The sequence below is a fragment of the Xenopus laevis genome, chromosome 4S, assembly GCF_017654675.1.
Source record: "Xenopus laevis strain J_2021 chromosome 4S, Xenopus_laevis_v10.1, whole genome shotgun sequence".
NCBI lineage: Eukaryota > Metazoa > Chordata > Amphibia > Anura > Pipidae > Xenopus > Xenopus laevis.
The window spans coordinates 70566574-70589937 of record NC_054378.1 but is presented as its reverse complement, the minus strand read 5'-3'; the positions used below and the strand labels follow the sequence as shown (position 1 = coordinate 70589937).

Sequence of the window (23364 nt, the reverse complement as noted above, 5' to 3'; positions counted from 1 at the left end):
TAGTTTGGCTTCACATAGGCATCTTCTAATTGTAACAGTACTCACAGGTCACTTTAGTCCTTCTGTAATCTTCCTGGAGCTGATCATTGGCTAGCCATTACAATTTTAGTTTTCCGTTTGGTTCCATTTTAAAGTATTTGAGATCATTTTAGCCGAGTGGCCTATCATTTTCTGCACTTCTTTTAATGTAATCCCCTCTCCAATCAACTCTCCAATTTTTTATCAAAGTACTCCTTCTTCTTCTGAACAATGTCTGCAACAACCCATTTTACTCTGATTTTCAGAGAGAAATGCACTATACAACATTTGCTGCCTTCCTTAAATAAGAGCTGTAATTGACACCTGTTTTTTCACAGAATGAATGACCTCACTAACTGAACTCCACACTGATATTATTTGGAACAAGATATTATTAATTTGAACACTGCTATTATTTTGAACAAGCCTAAAATAATGATCCAGTTTCACAGAATCAGCAGCATGCATGTCATGACTGTTGGGTCTGTTGGTTTTCTATTTCTCTACTACTCCTACTAGTAAATTACACACCTGTAGCTGTGCTTGGTGCTGATCCAGCCTTCTGTTCCGCAGTTGTGCTGATTGACGCAGGGGACCATGGAGTAACCACCACCTTTGAACCAGGCAGTAACTGCACAGTTCCCATAACAGCCTGCAATAATCAGTTGCACTGAAAGAATAGGGTCATGTGTAGAGCTAACCAGACTTGCCATGCATTGTGTCTAATTTACAATGAAATGCTGATGCAATTCCATTACGTTTAACAAATTTGTAATGGGAAAAACATGGTGATTGTGAGTGGGATTGCACTTTAGGTTGTAAATGAACCCTCCACTTTTTCAGGCTTCTTTTTTTAAAGGACATCACCAAAATAATGTTTCCCCACCGGGTTATGGTCTTACTGAGCCCCCGCTCTGAATGGGGAATATACAATAGAGTTTTCTGAATATCTGCATTGTTTGTTGTGCCCCCCATACTGGAAGCCAACTCCTGTGGGCAGCCATGTTGGGGCACATGCTCGTTCATAATGCACAAATGCGATGTGTCTTTAATAATATATTCAAGCACCAGGCAGTACAGTTTTCTCTTCATGTAAAAAGTTTGGTTTCATTATTTTGGGCCAGATTCAATTCACTGTGAAAAAGTTATATCATGGTTTATCATGTGAAAACCCATGGACACAATTCAATTAGAGGAGAAAACTTTACTCCTAATTCACTTCCAGTTTTTTCCCATAGACTTCAATAGTTTTCATGTGATAAACCATGAGAAGTTTTTCTGAATTCAGTTGCATCTCAAATTGAGAAAAAGTTATCTCCTGGTTTATCATAAGAAAACTCATGGACAAGATTCAGTGAATTGAATCTGGCACTTTGTTTGAAAATTTTACATGAACAAAAATAAAAAAAAGTAATAAGAAAACTTTGAATATTGTAGAATTATAATCCTTAACCAAAGAGTCACTTAGAAAAGTTATAGGAAAAACTCCCTTGACTATACATGTACAGGTATGGAACTTGTTATCCAGAATGTTCAGGACCTGGGGTTTTCTGGAAAAGGGATCTTTGTTATTTGGATCTCCATACATTGTCTACTAAAAAAACATGTTAATTTTTAAAAATGCAAAGTAATGGATTAAAATGGAGTCTATGGGAGAAGTCCTTCCTGTAATTTGGAGTTTTCTGGATAATGGGTTTCAGGATAAGTGATCCCATAGAAAAAAAAAAAATATATATATATATATTCAAATACAAGAGTCCTCTGCACTCAACCCATTATCAATATATTTAAGACAGACATTTTGTGCATACTGCTACTGAAGAATGCCTTACCCTTTAAACAAAACAGGGATTGTTTGTCCATATATTGCAATATATTTAGGCTGGCCAACTACGTCAAAGTCATCCCATATCTGGCCAGTCCTATGCTCAATTTTATGCTTCAATTTTTATTCCAGATATCCAGGACACTGAAAGCACAAAGGTAAACTATTGTGGTGTATAAAGTAAAAATACAATGCGATAAACCAGGCAGTCTAAAGTAACGGGACTGAAAGTGATAAGGGAATTCCTTTGATAAGTACCAGCCAGATAGTTCTCTTCGTGTATGGGCCATTTACTTGCACTAAAGCATCTAGTTGAGCATTTAAAGGAACAGTAACAGCGAAAAATTAAAGTGTTTTAAAATAGTTAAAATGCAATGTGTTGCCCTGCTGTGTTTGCTTTAGAAACAACTATAGTTTATATAAACAAGCTGCTGTGTAGCCAGGGGAGCAGCCATTCAAAGCTGAAAAAGGAGAAAAAGCACAGGATACACAGCAGATAACAGATAAGCTCTGTAGTATACAATGGGATTCTACTGAGCTCATCTGTTATCTACTGTGTATCCTGTGCTTGAATGGCTGCCCCCATTGCTACACAGCAGCTTGTTTATATAAACTATAGTTGTGTTTCTGAAGCAAACAACATTTTTACCAGTGCAGGGCTCCTACATTAAATACATTACATAAAACACTTTCAATTTTGATGTTACCTTTCTTTTAAGCTAACTGCCTTATACAGAAGAACACTGCTTTTTTAGGGGTTCTACTATACATGCAAACATTCAGATCACTGAACAGAATACGACTGGGTTCTTTTATATACCCGAGTATAAAGGATACAAAAATGATTTTTTTCCCGGACCGTTATCTTTTTTGTGAGCAGAAGACAAAAACAAAAAAAACAAAACAGATTGGCAAACTGATGCAAAATATTTATTCCAAGTCATTAGCTGCTGTGGTGACATTGCCCTCACATACAGATAAACAGTTTTCTTTAATCTGTAAATAATGTTATCAAAATAATCTTCTGAAATCTTCCCCAAGAATGGTCATTTTTACCCAAATCTTGTTGTATTTTACAATCCACCCTGAATGTCAAGGCTGTGAAAGGTACACACAAAAAAAAAATCCTCTCTGAATATTTTACAATTGCAAATTATTCCCCTTTAAAAAAATAATAAGGAACAAGCCAGGTTCTTGGATAAAGAGGCAAAGTGCCTGACAAACTGTAGCTGCATAATATCTAAATAGCAAAGTTATAAGAATGAATCAATCCCAATTAGAGTTGAAGAGTTATTGTTTCCCAGACAGTGATTTAGTGGGTTAAAGATGTTGCTTTTCTCATTTGAACTGCTGGGTTAGAAGCTTTTCTGCTCATTCCAGAGACGTAGATGTAAGAGCTGAACAAATGCAGTAAAAAGGAAAATCAAAAACCTCTCCTTTGCCTCTGCAATTTGTACAAAACCAGTTTTTGTCTCTAGAAAGCATAGAAAGAGGAAAACAAAAGAGGGAGAGAGGACTTAAAAAAAAAAAAATGCAGTGAAATTGCTCGTTCTTCGCAAAATATGCAACATCTACTCTGGAAGCGAGGCAGGACTCTTGCAGCAAAGGGCTTTAAAATGAAACCACATTTGTGTTTCTTTCCATCTTGACCAAGCAGGCAACATTTATGCTGTGAAGAGAGTCGTTTAGGATAGGAGAGGGGATATTCTTTCATTAGAGGATCAGGATTCGTCATCTGAAGTGTCTGTACTGCTTGTTTCGGAGTCTGAGCACTCACTAGGGTCAGGAGATAGAGGGCCACGCCAAGCATAGAGCAGGGCACATCTTCTGGGTTGTCTCAAAAAGCCATTCTGCCCCATGCCGTTTCTTTTTAGCTTTAAAAGAACAAGGAAACATTGATCAGCAAAATATGTACAAAGGAGAAGTAACTTAAAGGACACAGACACCACTTGCAGCACAATCACATTTGCACTTCTTTCAGATATAGGAAAACTTTATTTCAGTCGCTGTGATCAAAGTGTCAGATGCAACAACACTGAACAAAGAATTCATTTAATATATAATGAACACGGCTTACAGTTGTGTAAAGGTTTGAGAATCCTTTTTAAAGTTCTATATTTTTTTATATGAATGTGACCTAAACATCATCTGGTTTTCTAACAAGACCTAAAAGTAGATGAAGAAATCCTAATTAAACAAATGAAACAAAAATTATTATATTTGTCCATGTATTTATTGAAAAAAAAAGGGATCTAAACATTTCTGCGTGTGGCAAAGGTAAGTGAATTGTGCTCTCAGTATTTGGTGTGACCCCCTTGTGTACAACGACTGCGACTGCTCCTGGATGTTGGTGGGTTTCCTCACATGAACCACTCACTTTAGATCTTTCCACAACATTTGAATTGGGACTTGGTCATTCCAGAACATTCACTTTATTCTTTAACCATTCTTTGGTATAAAAACTTGTGTGTTTAGGATGGTTGTCTTGCTGCATAACTTGAGATACAGTTTACAGACCGATATCTTGACATTTTCCTTTAGAATTCTCTGGTAGAGTTCAGAATTCATTGTTCCATCAAGGATGAGAAGCCTTCCAGATGCAGCAAAACAGGCCCAAACCAGAACATTCCCACCAGCATGTTTCACAGATGGGATAAGGTTCTTAAGCTGGAATGCAGTGTTTTTCTTTCTCCAAATGGAACGCTCTTACTTAAGCCAAAAGGTTCTATATTGGCTTCATCAGTCCACAAAACATTCTTCCAGTATCCTTCTGGTTTATCCACATGATCTGTAGCAAACTGTAGACAGTCGGCAATATTTATTGGGGAAAGAGCAGTAGCTTTCTCTTTGATACCCTGCCATACACAATTGCTGTTCAGTGTTCTCCTGTTGGTGGACTAATGGCCATTAACATTCACCCATGTGAGACAGGCCTTCAGTTGCTTAGACGTTACTTTGAGAGGTTCATTGGTAATCTCTCGGAATATTAGACACCTTGCAGTTATATTTGATGGTCGACCACTTCTGGGTAGGGTAACAATGGTCTTGAATTTCCTGACTATTGATTGAGTCCAAACACTTTACAGATCTTGTACAGGTATGCGACCTGTTTTTATTCAAAATGCTCGGGACCTGGGGTTTTCCGGATAACGGATCTTTACATAATTTGTATCATTTATTATAAAATCATGTAAACATTAAATGAACCCAATAGGCTGTTTTTGCTTTGAATAAGGATTAATTATATCTTAGTTGGGATCAACCACTAGATACTTATTATTACAGAGAAAAATGAACTCCCTTTTTAAAATTTGGATTATTTTGATAAAACGGAGTCTATGGGAGATGGCCTTTCCGTAAATCTAAGCTTTCTCGATAACAGATCCCATACCGGTATTCATTTCCAGCTTTATGGGCATCAACGACTTTTTTGGAGGTCTTTGGACACCTCCTTTGTTTGAGCCATGATATACATCCAAAAAATGTTTTGCTACGCAATATGTTGGCGCTATATAAATACATGTTAATAATAATAATAATAATAATGTGTGATCAGGCTTTGCTGGATCCCCATTCTCTAAATAAAACAGGGTCTCTCACTTATACCCGATTGTCATCCCATTGACTGAACACAGCTTTTGGCTTCTGATGAAGTGACAGTTATAGCCATGCACTCCCCTGCTCTGTTTCATCCATTTTTCTATTCTTTTCTTGAGTTTTCGAATGTATTTTAAATGAAACAATAAACATGAAACAATAAATCTGGACTTTACTTTACCTGCATTGGTAATCTCTATCCTCACCATTGAGCCAGTCATTGCGCCTTTAACCTCATTGAACTGAACACATCAGACTCTGATTTCACCTTCAAATTATATGATAACTCAAAAGATTCACTTATTTCTGCCACACGCAGATATGTTATTGGATCTTTTTTTTTCAGTAAATACATGACCAAATAGGATTGTTGATTTGATCGTTTAACTAGCTTTTCTTAATATACTTTTATTAGATCAGATGATGATTTAGGTAAAAGTCATGTAAAATATAGAAAATTATAAAGGGTTCACAAACTTTCATGTACAACTTTATAGAATGTATTTAAAAGAGAACGAATACCATTTTACAATTGGGGTTCCAAAACATAGGCACCCCCAAGTGACTACTTTTACTTCTCCGACACCCAGGCTGGTGCTCCTATCAGCAGAAAACTGCACTGGCCCGGGATTCTTCTAGTGAGCACCATGGAGAGTCTTCAGATGTTCTGAACCCCGGGCTGGTGCAGTTTTTTGCAGATAGGAGCACCGACCTGGGTGTCAGGTAAGTAAAAGTAGTCACTTGGGGGTGCCTACGTTTTAGAACCCCAGTTGTAAAATGGTATTCATTCTCTATTGGGAGTATTTATTTATTTATATTAAGCATAATGCATATTGTCTCATACACACAATAGAAATCAACGGCAAGTGCTTGGAGCAGTCAAGGGACAGCCAGTTGCACATTTGAAAGAGAAGTATATGTCACCTGTCTATGGGATAGATTGTAAATACAATTGCAGATTCTAATGAATAATACCCAGAGACAAGGGTGCATACACAACAACTATGATAACACAGACAACAGTACTCCAATATTCCTTCTTTTCAAAAATGGTTTTTGAGTTATGTGCTTGAACTACTCACAAACCTGTTGGTAAAACTGCCATTGCTTGAGACCATTGGGACAAACCCTGATGTTTAAACTTAAATTGCAAAGACAGGCACATCAGGAAAAGTCCAAACATTGCCCAAACTTTAATAGGCGATGGCAGAGAACACAATATCAGTTTGTGCAAGTTTCAAACTATGTCCTGAATGTGACAAAGGGAAAGGCAAATCTAACACTCCAGCCTTTCGAAAACATTTGTATTTAAAGGGATACTGTCATGGGCAAAAATTTTTTTTTCAAAATGAATCAGTTAATAGTGCTGCTCCAGTAGAATTCTGCACTGAAATCCATTTCTCAAAAGAGCAAACAGATTTTTTTATATTCAATTTTGAAATCTGACATGGGGCTAGACATATTGTCAATTTCCCAGCTGCCCCAAGTCATGTGACTGCTCTGATAAACTTCAATCACTCTTTACTGCTGTACTGCAAGTTGGAGTGATATCACCCCCTCCCTTCCCCCCCCCAGCAGCCAAACAAAAGAACAATGGGAAGGTAACCAGATAGCAGCTCCCTAACACAAGATAACAGCTGCCTGGTAGATCTAAGAACAACACTCAATAGTAAAAACCCATGTCTCACTGAGACACATTCAGTTACATTGAGAAGGAAAAACAGCAGCCTGCCAGAAAGCATTTCTCTCCTAAAGTGCAGGCACAAGTCACATGACATGGGGCAGCTGGGAAATTGACAAAATGTCTAGCCCCATGTCAGATTTCAAAATTGAATATAAAAAAATCTGTATGCTCTTTTGAGAAATGGATTCCAGTGCAGAATTCTACTGGAGCAGCACTATTAACTGATTCATTTTGGAATTTTTTTTTTCCCATGACAGTATCCCTTTAAGACCTGCACAGAAAAACAAAACATTTCTAATATTTACAACATTTTAATCATAGCTCCCACTTAAAATGAAGCTTCTACATGGAGAAACTAGTAGCGTCTCTACCCTATGAAGAACTAGAGGAGATATGGGATAATGCAAAATGATCATCTACATGCGCCAGGTATAAAGTTGGAAAACAGTAAATGTTAACAGAAAAAAATATTTACCTGCTGAGATTTAATCTGAAATTCCAGTAACTCTTCCTCGGTTAGTGGCAAACAATCGTCATTATTCTCCTCCCACCCCATCTCTTTCAATAATCTAAAATAAAGGAAATGCATGAATTGTAGGTTTATTATGTAGAAACATTTCTTTAATGTATATTTAACACACTTTTATCAAATGACTGCAGTAAAGCATGACCGTTCACTGTAAAAAAAAAAAAAAAAAAAAAAAAAAAAGAAAAAATCTATGAATGAAACTAATTCTTTTGCCATCTTTAGATTTACAGCATGCATTTTGCAGATTATGAAAAAAGCCAACAGCTATGTAACATTCCACCAAAACAAAATATATCCGTAACATAGAGGGAAGGGTAAAGATAGCTATAAAATATTAGAATACTAAGCATACAATGTGGGTTAGTATATTTAAATGTAAATCTTGTAAATAGAAAAATACAGTAAATATACAGATGTGTAATTCCATACAAACAAATGTATTGGGAACACAACACATTCTATTCCAAATCAAAACATGAAGAAAATCAAATCAAATTTGTGTTATTCCTTTACAGAAAGTGAAGAAAAGGGAATATTAGGCTGTTCCAAAAAAATAGCAGTGTGCATTCTTCTTTATAAACTCAAACCGAATGTTTCAAGATTTTGCTTTCCTTTGAATCACTGAACTAATTTAGTTGTATAAGCAGTGTTTCTGAGAATTGCTGCACATCTGTGTCACATGGAGTTAACCAACTTCTGGCACCTGTTATATTCCACAATTCTTCAGCGTTTCTTGGTTTTGCCTCAGAAACAGCATTTTTGATGTCACCCCACAAGTTTTCTATTGGATTATGTCTGGGGATTGGACTGGTCACTCCATAACGTCAATCTTGTTGGTCTGGAACCAAGATGTTGCTCATTTACTGGTGTGTTTGGAGTCGTCGTCTTTTTGAAACAACCATTTCAAGGGCATTTCCTCTTCAGCATAAGGCAACGAGACCTCTTCAAGTATTTTGTATTGAAACTGATCCATGATCCCTGGTATGAGATAAATAGGTCCAACACTATAGCATAAGGACCCCATATTATGATACTTGTGCCACCATGATTCACTGTCTTCGCACTGTACTGTGGCTTGAATTGAGTGTTTGGGGGTCATCTGACAAACTGTATGCGGCCCCTAGACCCAAAAAGAACAATCTATTCATTTGAATGGTTATTTTCCATTTTCTTCCACGTCTTTCAGGTTTTGGTTGCCATTTTAAAGTATTTGAGATCATTTTCTGCACTTCTTTTAATGTAATCCCCTCTCCAATCAACTTTTTAATCAAGTACGCTGTTGTTCTGAGCAATGTCTGGAACAAACCATTTTACTCAGATTTTCAGAGAGAAATGCACTATAACCAGAATGCACAACATTTGCTTCCTTAAATAATTACACCTGTTTTTTTCACAGAATGATTGATCTCACTAATTGAACTCCACACTGCTATTATTTGGAACAAGCTATTATTATTTTGAATACTGCTATTGCAAGCCTCAATTAATGATTCAATTACACAGAATCAGTAGCATGCATGTCATGACTGTTGGGTCTGTTGGTTTTCTATTACTCTACTACTCCTACTAGTAAATTATTTGCCATGTGGAAATATAATTTCTACCAAAAACAGTGATTGATCCAGTTAGTGATGTGGACTGCTATTATTCTGAACACAACTGTAAATGTGCTGAAGAACTGTTGCACTTGGGCTATATATCTAAATGTACCTGTGCTCAGCTTCCAGTGAGTATGATAGGCTCTCTCTGTTTTCTTCCTGAGAACCAGAGATTCCATTTTGATGGCAGCCTTCTTCAATCTGCTCTCCCTCAATGTCATTCAATTCTAAAGGACTCTGCATCTGCACCAAAAACATGTCCAGAAGAAACATATCCAGAATTAGAATGCTGGCAGTTTTACTCAGTACACTAAACAATGTAGAAGAAATTAAAACAGTATCTGCTACGTGGTGCTGAAAGGCAAGTAGGTTTGAGGTTTCTTGATTGGCTTTTAAAGGGTACACCTAAAACACCTTTGCCAAATATGGCAAACAAATCAAAAGCTTAGGGGGTATTGTATATTTAACACTGCCCTTACATACACAGCAGAGTGCTCTGTTTCAGATCTACCAGTAAACAATTTTCGTTGCACAAAGGGGCATTCGTTTGGGCTCTTACTCATGAGCATTTTGGCTGCACTTCCCTGTATTTCATTTCACTCTGTTCAGCCGCAGGGTCAGATGCAGTTAATTGTTCTCTATGTGCCCGTCCTAATGATGACAGACATAAGCGCCCAAACGCAATATGCTGCATTCTATCGCTCATAAATAAGGGCCCTAAATCAGTCACTCATTTCTAATCCTTTAGAACTTACTGATACATTTTCTGAGCAATACACAAGGCTCTTAGTTGAGATTATAACAACATTTCTATTTTTAATGGATCCACTGAATCATCTTCATTGGCATTAGATGGATGCAAAGACTAGATGGTTGGAATCTGGACAGGCCAATAAAATTAAACCTGGAAAACCTAGGGTTTTGTTTTGGCCACAACAATCAAAATGTGCAGTAATGGTGCTCGCACAAAACAGAAGTGTAGAGGAATCTTCCAGCTATGTTTAATAATGCATTTGCTAGCTATGTTCCAATGTTGTTTATATCCAAGACAAGATCAAACTTGAAATCCCATCTACATTAAGTGGCAGATTTATCAAGGGTCGGATAGTAAATTAGAATTTTCGAGTGTTAAAATTCACACATTGAATGTAAATTTAAATGGGAGATTTATGAAACCTCCTAATTTGAATATTCATCACCTAAAAGCTGCTTAGTTCATGTACAAGTCAATAGAGAAGGACCGTTGAGCCATTTGGAGATGATAATAGCCCTCCAGAGATTCAAGGTTTTTTGAAAAACTCTATTCATATGAATCAAATCAAATACGATTTGAATTTTCGGGTCAGAGCCATTTAATCAAATTTTAGACATTCAAATTTTTTGTTAAATAACCTCCCGGTCGAATTGTGAGTATCTTCAATTCCAAATCCTATTTTTTCATGTTAGTCAAGCAAAATTAACTTTACTTACACTGTATAAATTTAAATAGTTTCCTTCAGTCTCGGAATTCATAATTATAGCAAGCAGAACGGAGACATTTGGTGGACACTGCCATGCATCAGCTCAGAATGGGGGACCTGATGTCCATCCCCATGCACTGGCTACACAATTAAATGGTGACGAGAACAAGGGAATGTGGGGAGAGCAGTGACATCTAGGAAGTGCTGAATGGAAAGTGAAAGTAAATGCTTGCCCCGCCTCTATGCCTAAGGCATAGAGGAGGAGCAGGCAATATATGATTGACATCTGATATTTTTAAATGAGTTTAAAACAGCTATGAATGCTTTAATAAAAAAAAAAAAAAAAGAATTTGGATTTTTTATTAAATAGCTTTTTATGTCTGGGGGACATGTCCACTTTAAGAAAAATTCACATGAAATCAGAATTCGACCTTTGATATATGGGCCTCTAAGGATCCACAAATGGAGTCTCCAACTGCACAGGATGGCATGGGGCCACCAGTTAAATGGGGCTGTGTAACTTGGGGCCTGTGGGCAGTTTATGGCCCTCCAAGGGGTGTTTATGACCACCAGCATGTGCAAATCTCCATATACCCTTTGGTTAGCATCTCTGTTTTATAATAATCTGGCCCCAAACTTGTGAATAAGCCAACAACTGGGCAGCACTGCTCTAAAATATAAATACAATACTAGAAAGAGTGGCAGTTTTTTTTAAGATAGGCCAGATATAGGACAGAACACACACACTGTCTAAAAATGTGGTTAGGCTCAATATTTTATAATTGAATGTAAATAACTTCAGTCAGTGCAAACATATATGCTGTGACCAGGATGTACCAATTTTACATATTTTCTTGTCAGAGCTTTAGCTCAGATTCTTTTCATTAAGGGGCCTCTAATGAAAAATAAAAAGGCTTCATATGCATTTTAATATACTGTAACCCTGCACATGTATATCAGAACTTTTTCTATAATTTCTATAAACAAATCTTTTGTAGCTAAACTACTATACTAAAAGTCATGTTGGGTCAAGCAGGGCTGTAGGGCACACATTTGAACATATTTGAACAGATTCATAATTTAAATAAAAATTTAACAGAGGTTGCTGGACAGACACATACTGTATATACTCGGGTATAAGCGAGTTTTTCTGCATCCAAAATGTGCTGAAAAAGTCTAACTCAGTTTATGGGTAGCTAAGATTGCAGTCACTTTTAATCATTCCTATACCTACAGTACACTTGGGGAGAGACTGCAATATCCCACAATGCCCTCTGTTGGTTATATGAAAGAATAAGTGACTGCAATATCACACAGCGCCATCTGTTGGTTATATGAAAGAATAACAGTGACTGCAATAGGACACAGCGCCATCTGTTGGGTTATATGAAAGAATAACAGTGCGCCCTCTGTTGGTTATATGAAAGAATAACTGACTGCAATATCACACAGCGCCATCTGTTGGTTATATGAAGGAATAACAGTGACTGCAATATCACACAGCGCCATCTGTTGGTTATATGAAAGAATAACAGTGACTGCAATAGGACACAGCGCCATCTGTTGGGTTATATGAAAGAATAACAGTGCGCCCTCTGTTGGTTATATGTAAGAATAACTGACTGCAATATCACACAGCGCCATCTGTTGGTTATATGAAAGAATAACAGTGACTGCAATATCACACAGTGCCATCTGTTGGTTATATGAAAGAATAACAGTGACTGCAATATCACACAGTGCCCTCTGTTGGTTATATGAAAGAATAACAGTGACTGCAATATCACACAGTGCCCTCTGTTGGTTATATAAAAGAATAACAGTGACTGCAATATCACACAGTGCCCTCTGTTGGTTATATGAAAGAATAACAGTGACTGCAATATCACACAGTGCCCTCTGTTGGTTATATGAAAGAATAACTGACTGCAAAATCACACAGCGCCCTCTGTTGGTTATATGAAGGATTAACAGTGATGGCAATATCACACAGCACCCTCTGCACATGGTAGTGGGACAGTGGGACAATGCACACAGTAATCCATTTGGCAATTCTCTGTCACCATCAACTTTGCAAAAAAGTCCGGTTGATCGCTGGGGGGGTCGCTTTGGCAGAATGTGCGCTGCTGGGAGACAGGGCTGTAGTTGTGTCTAGGCTTATACTAGAGTCAATAAGTTTTCCCAGTTTTCGTAGGTAAAATTAGGTACCTCGGCTTATACTCAGGTCGGCTTATACTCGAGTATATACGGTACTGTATGATACATAAATGCTGATCATCACATATTTTTTTCAGCTAGCGAGTACGAGCTTGGCAGTGTAGCTCAGGGTGACATACATTTTCTGGCGAGAATCTGCCAGTTACTGTCATTTTTTAGCCAGCAGAGAACCAAAGGCATGTGTATTATTGAGTTACTCCTGATTCCACATTCCAGCACTTTGCATTATTTTCTAATGGTCTTTGAGACAAATGCAGTCTGTTGGATTTGTGCTGCTACAAACAGACATGAAAAAAAAAGAGAAATATTAAAGAAATCTGCATTTTTCTTACATCTTCTAGTTTATCGGCATCTCTGTCCTCAGTTGGATCCACATCTTGTTCATCCTTCAGCGCTTTGAGAAACTCACTCTTTTTGTCAGGGGTACGCCGAGTCATTCTTGTGAGTCGTGAAACGCCAAGCTCTAAAGGAGGTGTTACACTGGCAGTGCCCTGCAAAAAATATAAATAGCATCCTTTAGCTGAAAAAATTGCTAACACATGACATACAGCTTACACACTTCTTTACCAGTTTTGTACAGTTATGTTTAGAATAATAGCAGTCTAATATCACGAACCTGAACAATCACTGTTTTTGGTAGAAATTAGATGTGAAAGAAAATGGAAAACGACCACTTGAATGGATAGAAGAATACCTTAAATGGCAAAGATCAGCTCCAGGAAGATCAAAGAAGGACTAAAGTTACCTGTGAGTAATGTTACAATTAGAAGTCGCCTATGTGAAGCCAAGCTATCAGCAAGAAGCCCCCACAAAGTCCCATTATTGAAAAAAAGATGTGCTGAAGAGCTTTCAATTTGCCAAATAACACATTGACTGGCGCAACATTTTGTGATCTGATGAAAGCAAGATTGTTCTTTTTGGGTCTAGGGGCCACAATTTATCAGATGACCCCCCAAACACTGAATTCAAGCCACAGTACACTGTGAAGACAGTGAATCATGGTGCGCAAGCATCATAATATGGGGATGTGTCTCATACTGTGGTGTTGGGCCTATTTATCACATAACATGGATCAGTTTCAAACAAATACTTGAAGAGGTCATGTGGCCAAGAGGAAATGCCCTTGAAATGGTGTTTCAATAAGACAACGACCCCAAACACACCAGTAAATGGTTCCAGACCAACAAGATTGATGTTATGGAGTGACCAGCCCAATCGTCGTACACTAATCCAAAAGAAAACTTGTGGGGTGACATGAAAAATGCTGTTTCTGAGACAAAACCAAGAAATACAGGAGAATTGTGGAATGTAACACTAATTTGATAAATTTTTCTTCATGTTTTGATTTGGAATAGAATGTGCAGTGTTCCCAATACATTTGTGTATGGAAATAAAAGCTATTATAAGGATTCTGAGCTTTATTCATTTTTTTAAACAAACTGCTATTATTCTGAACAGAACTGTAGGTCAGAGGAGGAAAACCATCCAAATTATTTGCAAGAAATTTTAAAGAAATATACGCATTTGAAGGCAAAGTTTTTGTGCTGAAAAAAAGGAGATTTTGTATACTCACCGTTAAATCTCTCTCCAGTTGCTTGGGGGACACAGGAACAATGGGGTACAGCTTGCACCACTAGGAGGCAGGACACAACAAAAAAGAAACTAATCCCTCCTCCTCCTGCTATACCCCAGCTCCCAGGCGAAGCCAGGCCAGTTTGTACCAAATCACAGAACAGGAGGTTACCAATAAACCTGAAGCCTTAAGTAAATATATACAATGAAAAAAGAATGCATGAGTGACCATGTCTGAAAGCACACGTGAAGGCCTCACCAGGGAGGGAAGTCCTGTGTCCCCCAAGCGATTGGAGAGAAAGATTTAACGGTGAGTACACAAAATCTCCTTTTCTCCTTGGTCTGCTTGGGGGACACAGGAACAATGGGGACATACCAAAGCTGTCCCATAAGATACGGCGGGAGGTAGAGGCCTATGTGGAACTAGCCACCACGGCTTGGAGTACCTTCCTGCCATAGTGGGTGTCAGATGCTGCAAAAGGTATCAAAATGGTAGAATTTTCCAAAAGTATGGATAGATGTCCATGTGGCAGCCTTGCACAACTGCTCAACTGAGGCCCGATTCCAGAAAGCCCAGGACGTACTCATTCCTCTGGTAGAATGAGCCTTGAGTCTAGCTGGGGGGTTTAATCCCTGAGCTGTGTAGGCCCTTTGGATGGCCTGCTTGATCCAACGAGATATGGTTGCCTTGGTGAACAGAGTCCGACTTACGGATGCCTTCGACTCTGTGTAGGTAGTACTTGAGGGATCCAGAGAATGGAGGGCCACCTCCTTAGGGTTGGAAGGATAGGGACAAAAGGTAGGAATGGTGATCTCTTGGTTTAAGTGGAAAAAAGAAACCACTTTAGGCAGAAAAGACGGAATGGTGCAGAGAACCACCCTGTCCTGGTGAAAGGTGAGGAACGGAGATCTGCAGAAAAGAGCAGACATCTCCGATACCCTGTGAGCCGCTGCGATGGCCATTAGGAAAACTATCTTCCATGTGAGCCATTGAAGAGAGATGGAGGATAAGGGCTCGAAGGGAGGACGTTGAAGGGATCGTAGCACAAGAGAAAGGTCCCAAGTCGGAACAGGGGACCGAACGGGAGGCCTAACTTGGGCCACCCCTTGAAGGAAGGTCCTGACATCTGTGTGTAAAGCAAGTCGCCTCTGAAACAGGATAGACAAGGCTGAGATCTGGGATCGTAGTGATCCCAAGGATAGCCCCATGGAAAGCCCCTCTTGCAGGAAGGCCAGCAAGATCCTCGAGAGGTCTGCCCTCGGTCAAGTGAATGGAAAGAGTCCACCAGTAAAGAGACGCCCTGGTCCTGTGTGACAAACAAATCTTCTGAAGTAGGGATCTGCGCTTCCAAGCCGAGAGAATGTTCCATTGAAGCTGCCAGAGGTGGAATTGTGCGAAGGGGACTGCTTCTATGGCTGACACCATGACTCCCAGGACCTTCATGCAGAATTTGGCCGTGTGTTTTGGTTTCGAGAGAAGAGACAGCACTAAGGAACGTAGATGATGAACCTTGTCCGGTGCGAGAGACACGGTTTGTGTCCTAGTATTGAAGAACATCCTGAAGAATACCATCGATTGACTAGGGGGCAGGGAAGATTTGTCATGGTTGATGTACCAGCCCAACTCCTGTAACCTGTCCATGGTCAGCTGGAGTGCCTGTTGGGCTGCCAGGAAGGTTGGAGCCTTGATCAGAAGATCGTCGAGGGAGTAATGGATACGCCCGAAGTCTGAATCAGTGAAAACATTTTCCCTTACGAAAGGAAGGGCGGGCCTTGGGCAGAAGAGTACTTTTGCCCCTGGTAGCTTGACTGATCTTGTCCAGTTCGGGACCAAAAAGGAGCTTACCCTTGAATGGAGGTCAGGGACTTCTTGGAGGTGAGGCTGGCTGTCCAAAGTTTCATCCAGAGGCATCGACAGGCAGCCACCGCAAGTGCGGAGGATCGGCCTATCACCTGAGCTGCATCAAGTGATGCCTCGCATAGGAGTTGCTTGCCTCCTTGATCTGCGTAGCAAGTTCGGAGAGTTCCTCGCATGGTACCCCAGAGGAAATAGCTCGGCATAGAGCATCTGACCAGGACTGCATAGCCCTAGTCACCCATGCTGAGGCTAAAACCTCCAGCTTCTTGTCCCTGGAATCCTTGAAGGACGCTGCATCGGGAACCGGCATAGCTGTGTTAGACAGACGTGACACTGGGGCATCCACCGAAGGCACATGGAGCAGAGAGGTTCCTTGTTACCGATTGGTAAACGTTTGCGGCATTTGGCACAGGCCAAAAATTTTATTTTAGCAGCTACTGCCGTCCTTGGAGAAAGGTTGTCACTGGAACTCTCAGACATGGTGTGCTAGAATAAAGAAAAAGATTTTAGGCAAAATTATTTTTGGCAGTGGTAAGTCTCTCCCAGAGAAACACGGTCTGCTGGAGAGCAGGGGTGTAGCATAAACCACTAAGGACCCCCCTCTAGCTAAGTGTCCAATATGCCAGAAAGGTGGTGGAGGCTAGAACTACAGATGCTAGGCCTGGGTGCATTATAGGAGCAGGCAGCGCAGTATATAGCTGGGGAGGGATCCCTTTCAATGTGCTGTGTATCACTGTTGGGACTGAGGAGCCGTGTGGGGAGGGGCGGAAGCTGGTCCGTGAGGCGCTGCGGGTAGTAGGGCTCTCTGATTCTGGCTGCGCAGAGTCGCGTCTGGAGCAGGGTGTGGATATAGCAAGGGAGCGAGGATAGGTCCGTCCTTCATGTGAGTGACGCACTAGCTATGCGCGCTTCCAGGTTGAAACTGCTAGGTGGAAGTGAAGAGGCGCCATGCGGCGCAGAAGAAGAGGCACTGCAAGTGCGCCGGCTCACAGGAGAGCTTAGCAATTACCAACGGTTGCTGTAATCAGAGCTCATGGAAGCGCTGATACAGAGAACACTTCCTGGGCTGCTAAGAGTTAGGAGGAATCCCACATTAATGTCAGCCATAATCAACAGAGACAGGGCTAGGTAAAACAGGAATGGTGATTAGCTATCCACAGACAGTTCCACCACAGTAAGCAGAAGGGGGGAAAACCTTGAGCCTGGGTGGTCAGTGCCAGGGCACAATAGACCCCGGAGACATCCATGTTGGAGGTGGAAAATGAAGGCAAATCACGCCGTGTGGATGCCCATTCCAGCCTCAATGTGTATAATAAATAACATAAAATAAAGTAATAGAAAAAAAATAAATAAAATCTAATTCCTGACAGGAGACTATGTCCTAACCTCCTGAGGGCACAATGCCTGGGAGCTGGGGTATAGCAGGAGGAGGAGGGATTAGTTTGTTCTTTTTTTGTTGTGTCCTGCCTTCTAGTGGTGCAAGCTATACCCCATTGATCCTGTGTCCCCCAAGCAGACCAAGGAGAAAGTGTAACTAATGGAAGAAATAAAATAAGAGATACAATTACACTATTTGAATACAGCAAAAATAAATTATATATAGATATAAAGAAGAGGATGCTAGCTCCTTACCTCTTTGGGGGAAGAAAATAGAGGAGCTGGAGCCTGCATTCCTGGTTTGGTGGTCAAAACTGGGCTAGTGAAGGCAGAATCTCGGTTGGAAAAAAACGAGCCAGATTTGGATTCACGGCCATTGGACTTCCAGGGACCAGACTGCAATAGAGATGCACATCGTACTGCTGGTTAACACTGCACTATATTAAAATAATTTAGTGAGCTGTACGGTGACCAGCACATACAGTAGCCACAAATGCAAAACTGCAGATATTTCTGTGGCAGATGAAATATTTGGGGAAATGGTGCAGTTCCACAGGAAGATTGTGTTTTTTTTAGTAGCAGTATAAATACAAACAGCAAAAAATGGTTACCTTTATACACTACATAACCCAATCAATCTCAGTCTGGTATCTAAATAAACCCTCAAAATTCTGAAATATATTGTGAAATGTGTAATTGTCAAAAACTGCACAACAAGAATACATCTGCTTCATCAGGAGGAGAGGCATCTTCTATTCCAACCCCCTCTGATCATTATGAGGTTTACCAATGCATTGCTTCTAAACTGAATTCTATTTGTAAATATATTTAATAAACACTATTTGGAACATTATTTATTAAATAACGTATATTTTGTTAGAAACTGCAAACCCTCGGTCTAGACAATGGTGCTATATACTCAGCCTTGCCAATCCTCCGCATTTGTCTGAAACCAAATTAGACATTTATATTTTAACCATTTATGCCCTATAAATTAACACATTCATTATTTAGTAAAATGTTGAGAGCATAGCAGCAGTACCTTTATTGAAGAAGCTGCTGGTTTATGGACCAGATTTTTGTACACAATCGGTCCAGATGGGTTGGTCTTGTTTGAGCCATTAGAAATATGGGGTACTGGAGTTGCAAATGCAGCTGAAAAGGCTGATGGGTCCTCCTTTGAGATTTTTTTGATGACCAGCATCTTGAGAGGCTGCTTGGCACTGGGAGGATTTTCTGCAATTGGAGAAGGAATAAACTTAAAGGGATTCGGTCATGATTTTTATGATTCTAAATTACACTGTTTACACAGCAAATAATTTACTCTACAATAGAAAATGTCATTCCTGAACCGACAAGTGTATTTTTTTAGTTGTAATATTGGGGTGTATCCAGCCATCTCAGGTAATTTTGCCTGGTCATGTGATTCAAAAAAATCTGGTTACCTTCCCATTGTTCTGTTAGGCTGCTGGGGGGAGGTGATATCACTCCAACTTACAGTACAGCAGTAAAGAGTGACTGAAGTTTATCAGAGCACATGTCACATGACTGGGGGCAGCTCGGAAACGGACAATATGTTTAACCTCATGACCGATCTCAAAATTAAATATAAAAAAATCTGTCTTTTTTGAGAAACGAATTTCAGTGCAGAAATCTGCTGGAGCATCTCTATGAACTGATGAGTTTTGAAAAAAATTTTTTTTTTTCATGACAACATAATGATTCATTTACACATTCATTACAACCTAATTTATGTTTTTTTCTGCCAAAACACAAATATGGCTAGTGGAAAACACAGCATTTTCTCCACTGGTGCATCTATGCCAGAGGAGAAAAGTGAAATCTAGTACTGCTGCCCATTGTTTTGAGGGTACTGCCAGGTGGCATTGGCACGTCAGCAAACATTATTTACTAGATTGACTACTCATTCAGTGGACAGAGCACAGAGTGCACATTGTCCTTAATGAGCAAAGATGGGAGCAAGTTTTGAAAAGCTCTGTATGTTGTAAAATGGGTCCATGTATAAAAGAAAATAAAGTAAACAAATACCCCAAACTCCTGTAGGGGCCCCAGTCTGTTTGCTCTGGATAACTTGCTTGCCAGTCTCAGGATTTAATGATGGCTGCAATAAAAGTAAATTAAGTTATGAATACTGTATACTGTAATAAGTTAATACTGTGTTATAAATTACCAGAAGACAATATGCCTGTATGAGCAAGTATTGGAGGTTACCTTATTTATGAAATATATAAAATTGCTACTTATTGTAAATATTTGTGAATTGTGTGACTAGCAAGTGAAAAGCCCACTAGTGAAAACTTGTACAAAAAAAGCAGGGTCTTCATTATATTCAGGTGTATATGAAGAGCGTTCTTTTTGTTGGTGCTAATTAAGAATCTAAAGGAATCAATAAATCTTAAGTATGCAATGCATTTTAAAGTAGTACAGACACTAAAACCTACTCTTCAAAATATAAATGTACATTGAAAGTTCCTTATAGGTCATGATGATCGTTTGTTACCTGAAGTTATGATGGTTTTGCCAACCGGATTGTATCTTCTCAACCTGTCAGTTAAAGTTTCTAATGCTAATGGACTATTGCTACACAAATATAGCAAATAATTATCCCTTAAGTGTCTAGGAAGTATCAACTATAAAAATGAAGTCCCCAACATACAAAATCTTCCTCTTCAAACTGCAGCTTCTTTCTTTCCGCGTTCTTTTCCTCTCTGGCCTCGGGCGGCTGCTTTTCCTGCATGGATGGGTTTTTACGAGATAGGGCATTGCCATTACGATGCCGATGGCCTGCATTTCCTGCTCCGTTAGTTCCATTTCCTCCTGCTCTCTGCATGCCACCATCTTGCCCACGTACCACACCATGCCAACCAGGCTGTACTCCAAGATTAGTGCCTTTAGAAACACCAGAATCCACAGAGTCATGGCGCAAGAGAGAAGGCTGGTGCCAGGAATCTAAAATAAAACAAGGAAAGAAAAAAACATCATGTATGGTTACATTTAGGATTTTGGTCCATGTTTTAAAGATAACAATTTGACTAATGCGGTAAAAGAAATCTAAAAATGATACTTGATTGGTTTGGGCAGGAAAGCGTGTTTATCAAGTTGTCCTAAATTTTACACTACCATAAGTAACAAAAAAGCACAAAATTTGCCCACATGCAGTAGGTCATAACAGCATATAACCTGATCGCTAGCCAGACTGAGCAAATCTGAATATGCAAAGTGGAGTGCCCAATCCTAGCTCACATGCAGGCACATGAGCTTGTCCCATTATATTTTGACCCAAGCAATTATTTGCATCCGACAAATGATAAATGTTCCTGTGTAGTTTAGCCTTCGGGTGGTTATTGGTACAAACATGGTTTAGCTACAGTGAATATAAACAGGATTTATTGCCTTGGAAATTTTCATATTTTATCACAGAACATGGAGTGGATTTTTAATAAAAAATTTAAAGTTACCAATATAAATAGACTTTGTCTGTGGAAGTAGATCTTGACTACGTGATTACTCAAATATAATGAAAGTCATTAAATGACTGCACAAGTATACACCCCCTTTAATGTGATATACCTAAATTATGACCAGATCAGCCAATTCTTTTCCAAAGTCACATAATTAAATGGAGATAACCTGTGTGTACTCAAGTGATTGGAAATTACAAAAGAAAAACAAAAAACAATTCAAGCAACTCTGAGAAAAGGGTGATCGAAAAGCACAAGTCTGGGGATGGATAAGAATTCTACAAGTTACTGAATATTTCTTGAAGACCAAAATGAAGTAGTCATTCGAGGAGATTAGTTGGGGGCGACCAAAAAACCTAGGGCACCTCTGAAGGCGTTACAAGCCTCAGTGGCTGAGATGTTAAAAAACATCATGCCCTGCTCCAGTGGTGCATACTAATTAAAGGGGAACTAAAGTCTAAAACAGAGTAATGATAGAAATGCTGTATTTTGTATACTAAATATAAACATGAACTTACTGCACCAGAAGCCTAATTAAAGAAATGATTTATGCTTTCAAAGTTGGCCGCAGGGGGCTGTCTGAGGTCTGGGCTTCTGTTGGAAGGGCTAAGCTTAGGGATCTTCAAATTATCAAAACAGCACAAGTCAAATAATATCTGCTAAAACAGATTGATAATCAGAATATGCAGACTGCACTTGGTCTACAAAACTCGACACAGTTGCCCCGCTGCTCTACAGGGAAACAAACAAAGCTGCTCAAGTTATGGGAAGGGGGGTCTCCCTGCAGAGCAGTTAGGGACCGTCTAAAGAAGTGACCCCCAACCAGTAGCTTGTGAGCAACATGTTGCTCTACAACCCCTTGGATGTTGATTCCAGTGGCCTAACTGGGATCAAGTGCTTATTTTTGAATTACTGATTTGGAGGCAAGTTTTTGTTGCATAAAAACCATGTGTACTGCCAAACAGAGCCTCGTGTAAGTTGACAGTCCACATAGGGGCTACCAAATGGCTAATCACAGCCCTTATTTGGCACCCTAAGAACATTGTTCATACTACCGTTGCTCCCCAACTCCTTTTACATCTGAATGTTGCTCACGGGTTCAAAAGGTTGGGGATCCCTGGTCTAAAGTTTCTTATCCGCAGCAGTCACAGCAAGTAACACGAAGGGGGAATTTCACTGCATACAATCAGGTTTCTTATAAGAACGGTACACATTTTTTTATTGAAGTATATTGAAGATTGATTCCTTTTTCATTAAAGAAAGAAAAAATTGGATTTCATTTATTTTTTTTTTTTAAATCCCCTTTAAGGACCCTACTAAATTGACATGCTCTATGGTCATATTTTAACTATACAAAAATGTTTTTGTGCCCCAGAGGAGTATCTAGCCCCTTTTGTATAGGTTTATTTGCGACGGGTACAGGACAAAAGTTACTTTGTTGTAAAGTGGACTTCATTCAAATTCATGAGGCAAACTTCTGATAATTCCCCATCTCAATATTTACATGAAAGGAAGCATGCTACGAATCCATTTACAGATTCCCATACAAGACTTAGTTCAACCTCTTTACCTCCTGTGGTTCTGAGGGGTCCATTGTTGAAAAATCCATCAGAAGAGTTATGTCTCCTGCGACTCACTCCCAAACGGCCCTCACCCCGGGGATGGTGTTCACCATGTTTCTCAACAATGCCTGTAGAGCTCTAATGGAGGTGAAAAGAAAAAGTGCATAGCTGTTACTATGGTTTGTGTGCAGGATATTTTGTACAAACTTGCAACAGGTAATGGTGCACAGACTTTCTACAAGGAAATAAGGGCTATGGCACACAGAGATTAGCTGGCCATCATACAGTTGTCCGGAATAATATCAGTGTGTTTAAAAAAAAGTCAACAAAGCTCAAAATCCTCATAATAGCTTTTATTTCCATACATGCAAATGCACTGGGAACACTGCACATTCTATTCCAAATCAAAACACGAAGAAACATTGATCAAAAATGTGTTATTCCTTTATAGAAATTGAAAGGGGAATATTAGGATGTTCCAAAAAATAGCAGTGTCTGCATTCTTTATTACAAACGCAAACATTCTCTGTATAAACTGAAAAATGTTTCAAGATTTTGCTTCTTTTGAATCACTGAACGAATATT

The 23364-nt window shown here is 39.4% G+C and overlaps 1 protein-coding gene across 5 annotated transcripts in view; it reads right to left on the bottom strand.

Annotated features, from left to right (window-relative positions):
* Positions 1–2751: 2751 nt before the first annotated feature.
* gpbp1l1.S (GC-rich promoter binding protein 1-like 1 S homeolog) overlaps positions 2752–23364 on the bottom strand; it is a 45147-nt gene continuing 24534 nt past the window's right edge. For 3 of the 5 annotated variants that reach the window (XM_018260825.2, XM_018260826.2, XM_018260827.2), the window contains 9 exons: positions 22788–22917; positions 20413–20705; positions 19785–19857; positions 18778–18971; positions 17991–18131; positions 13261–13419; positions 9364–9500; positions 7600–7693; positions 2752–3717 (listed from right to left, as the gene is read on the bottom strand). In XM_018260825.2, coding sequence (XP_018116314.1) covers positions 3565–3717; positions 7600–7693; positions 9364–9500; positions 13261–13419; positions 17991–18131; positions 18778–18971; positions 19785–19857; positions 20413–20705; positions 22788–22917 — 1374 coding nt within the window. In that variant the 3' untranslated portion in view covers positions 2752–3564. Of the gene's footprint in view, positions 3718–5621; positions 5709–7599; positions 7694–9363; positions 9501–13260; positions 13420–17990; positions 18132–18777; positions 18972–19784; positions 19858–20412; positions 20706–22787; positions 22918–23364 lie in introns of all 5 variants that reach the window. The other 2 variants (XM_041561439.1, XM_018260829.2) reach the window with 2 other exon arrangements.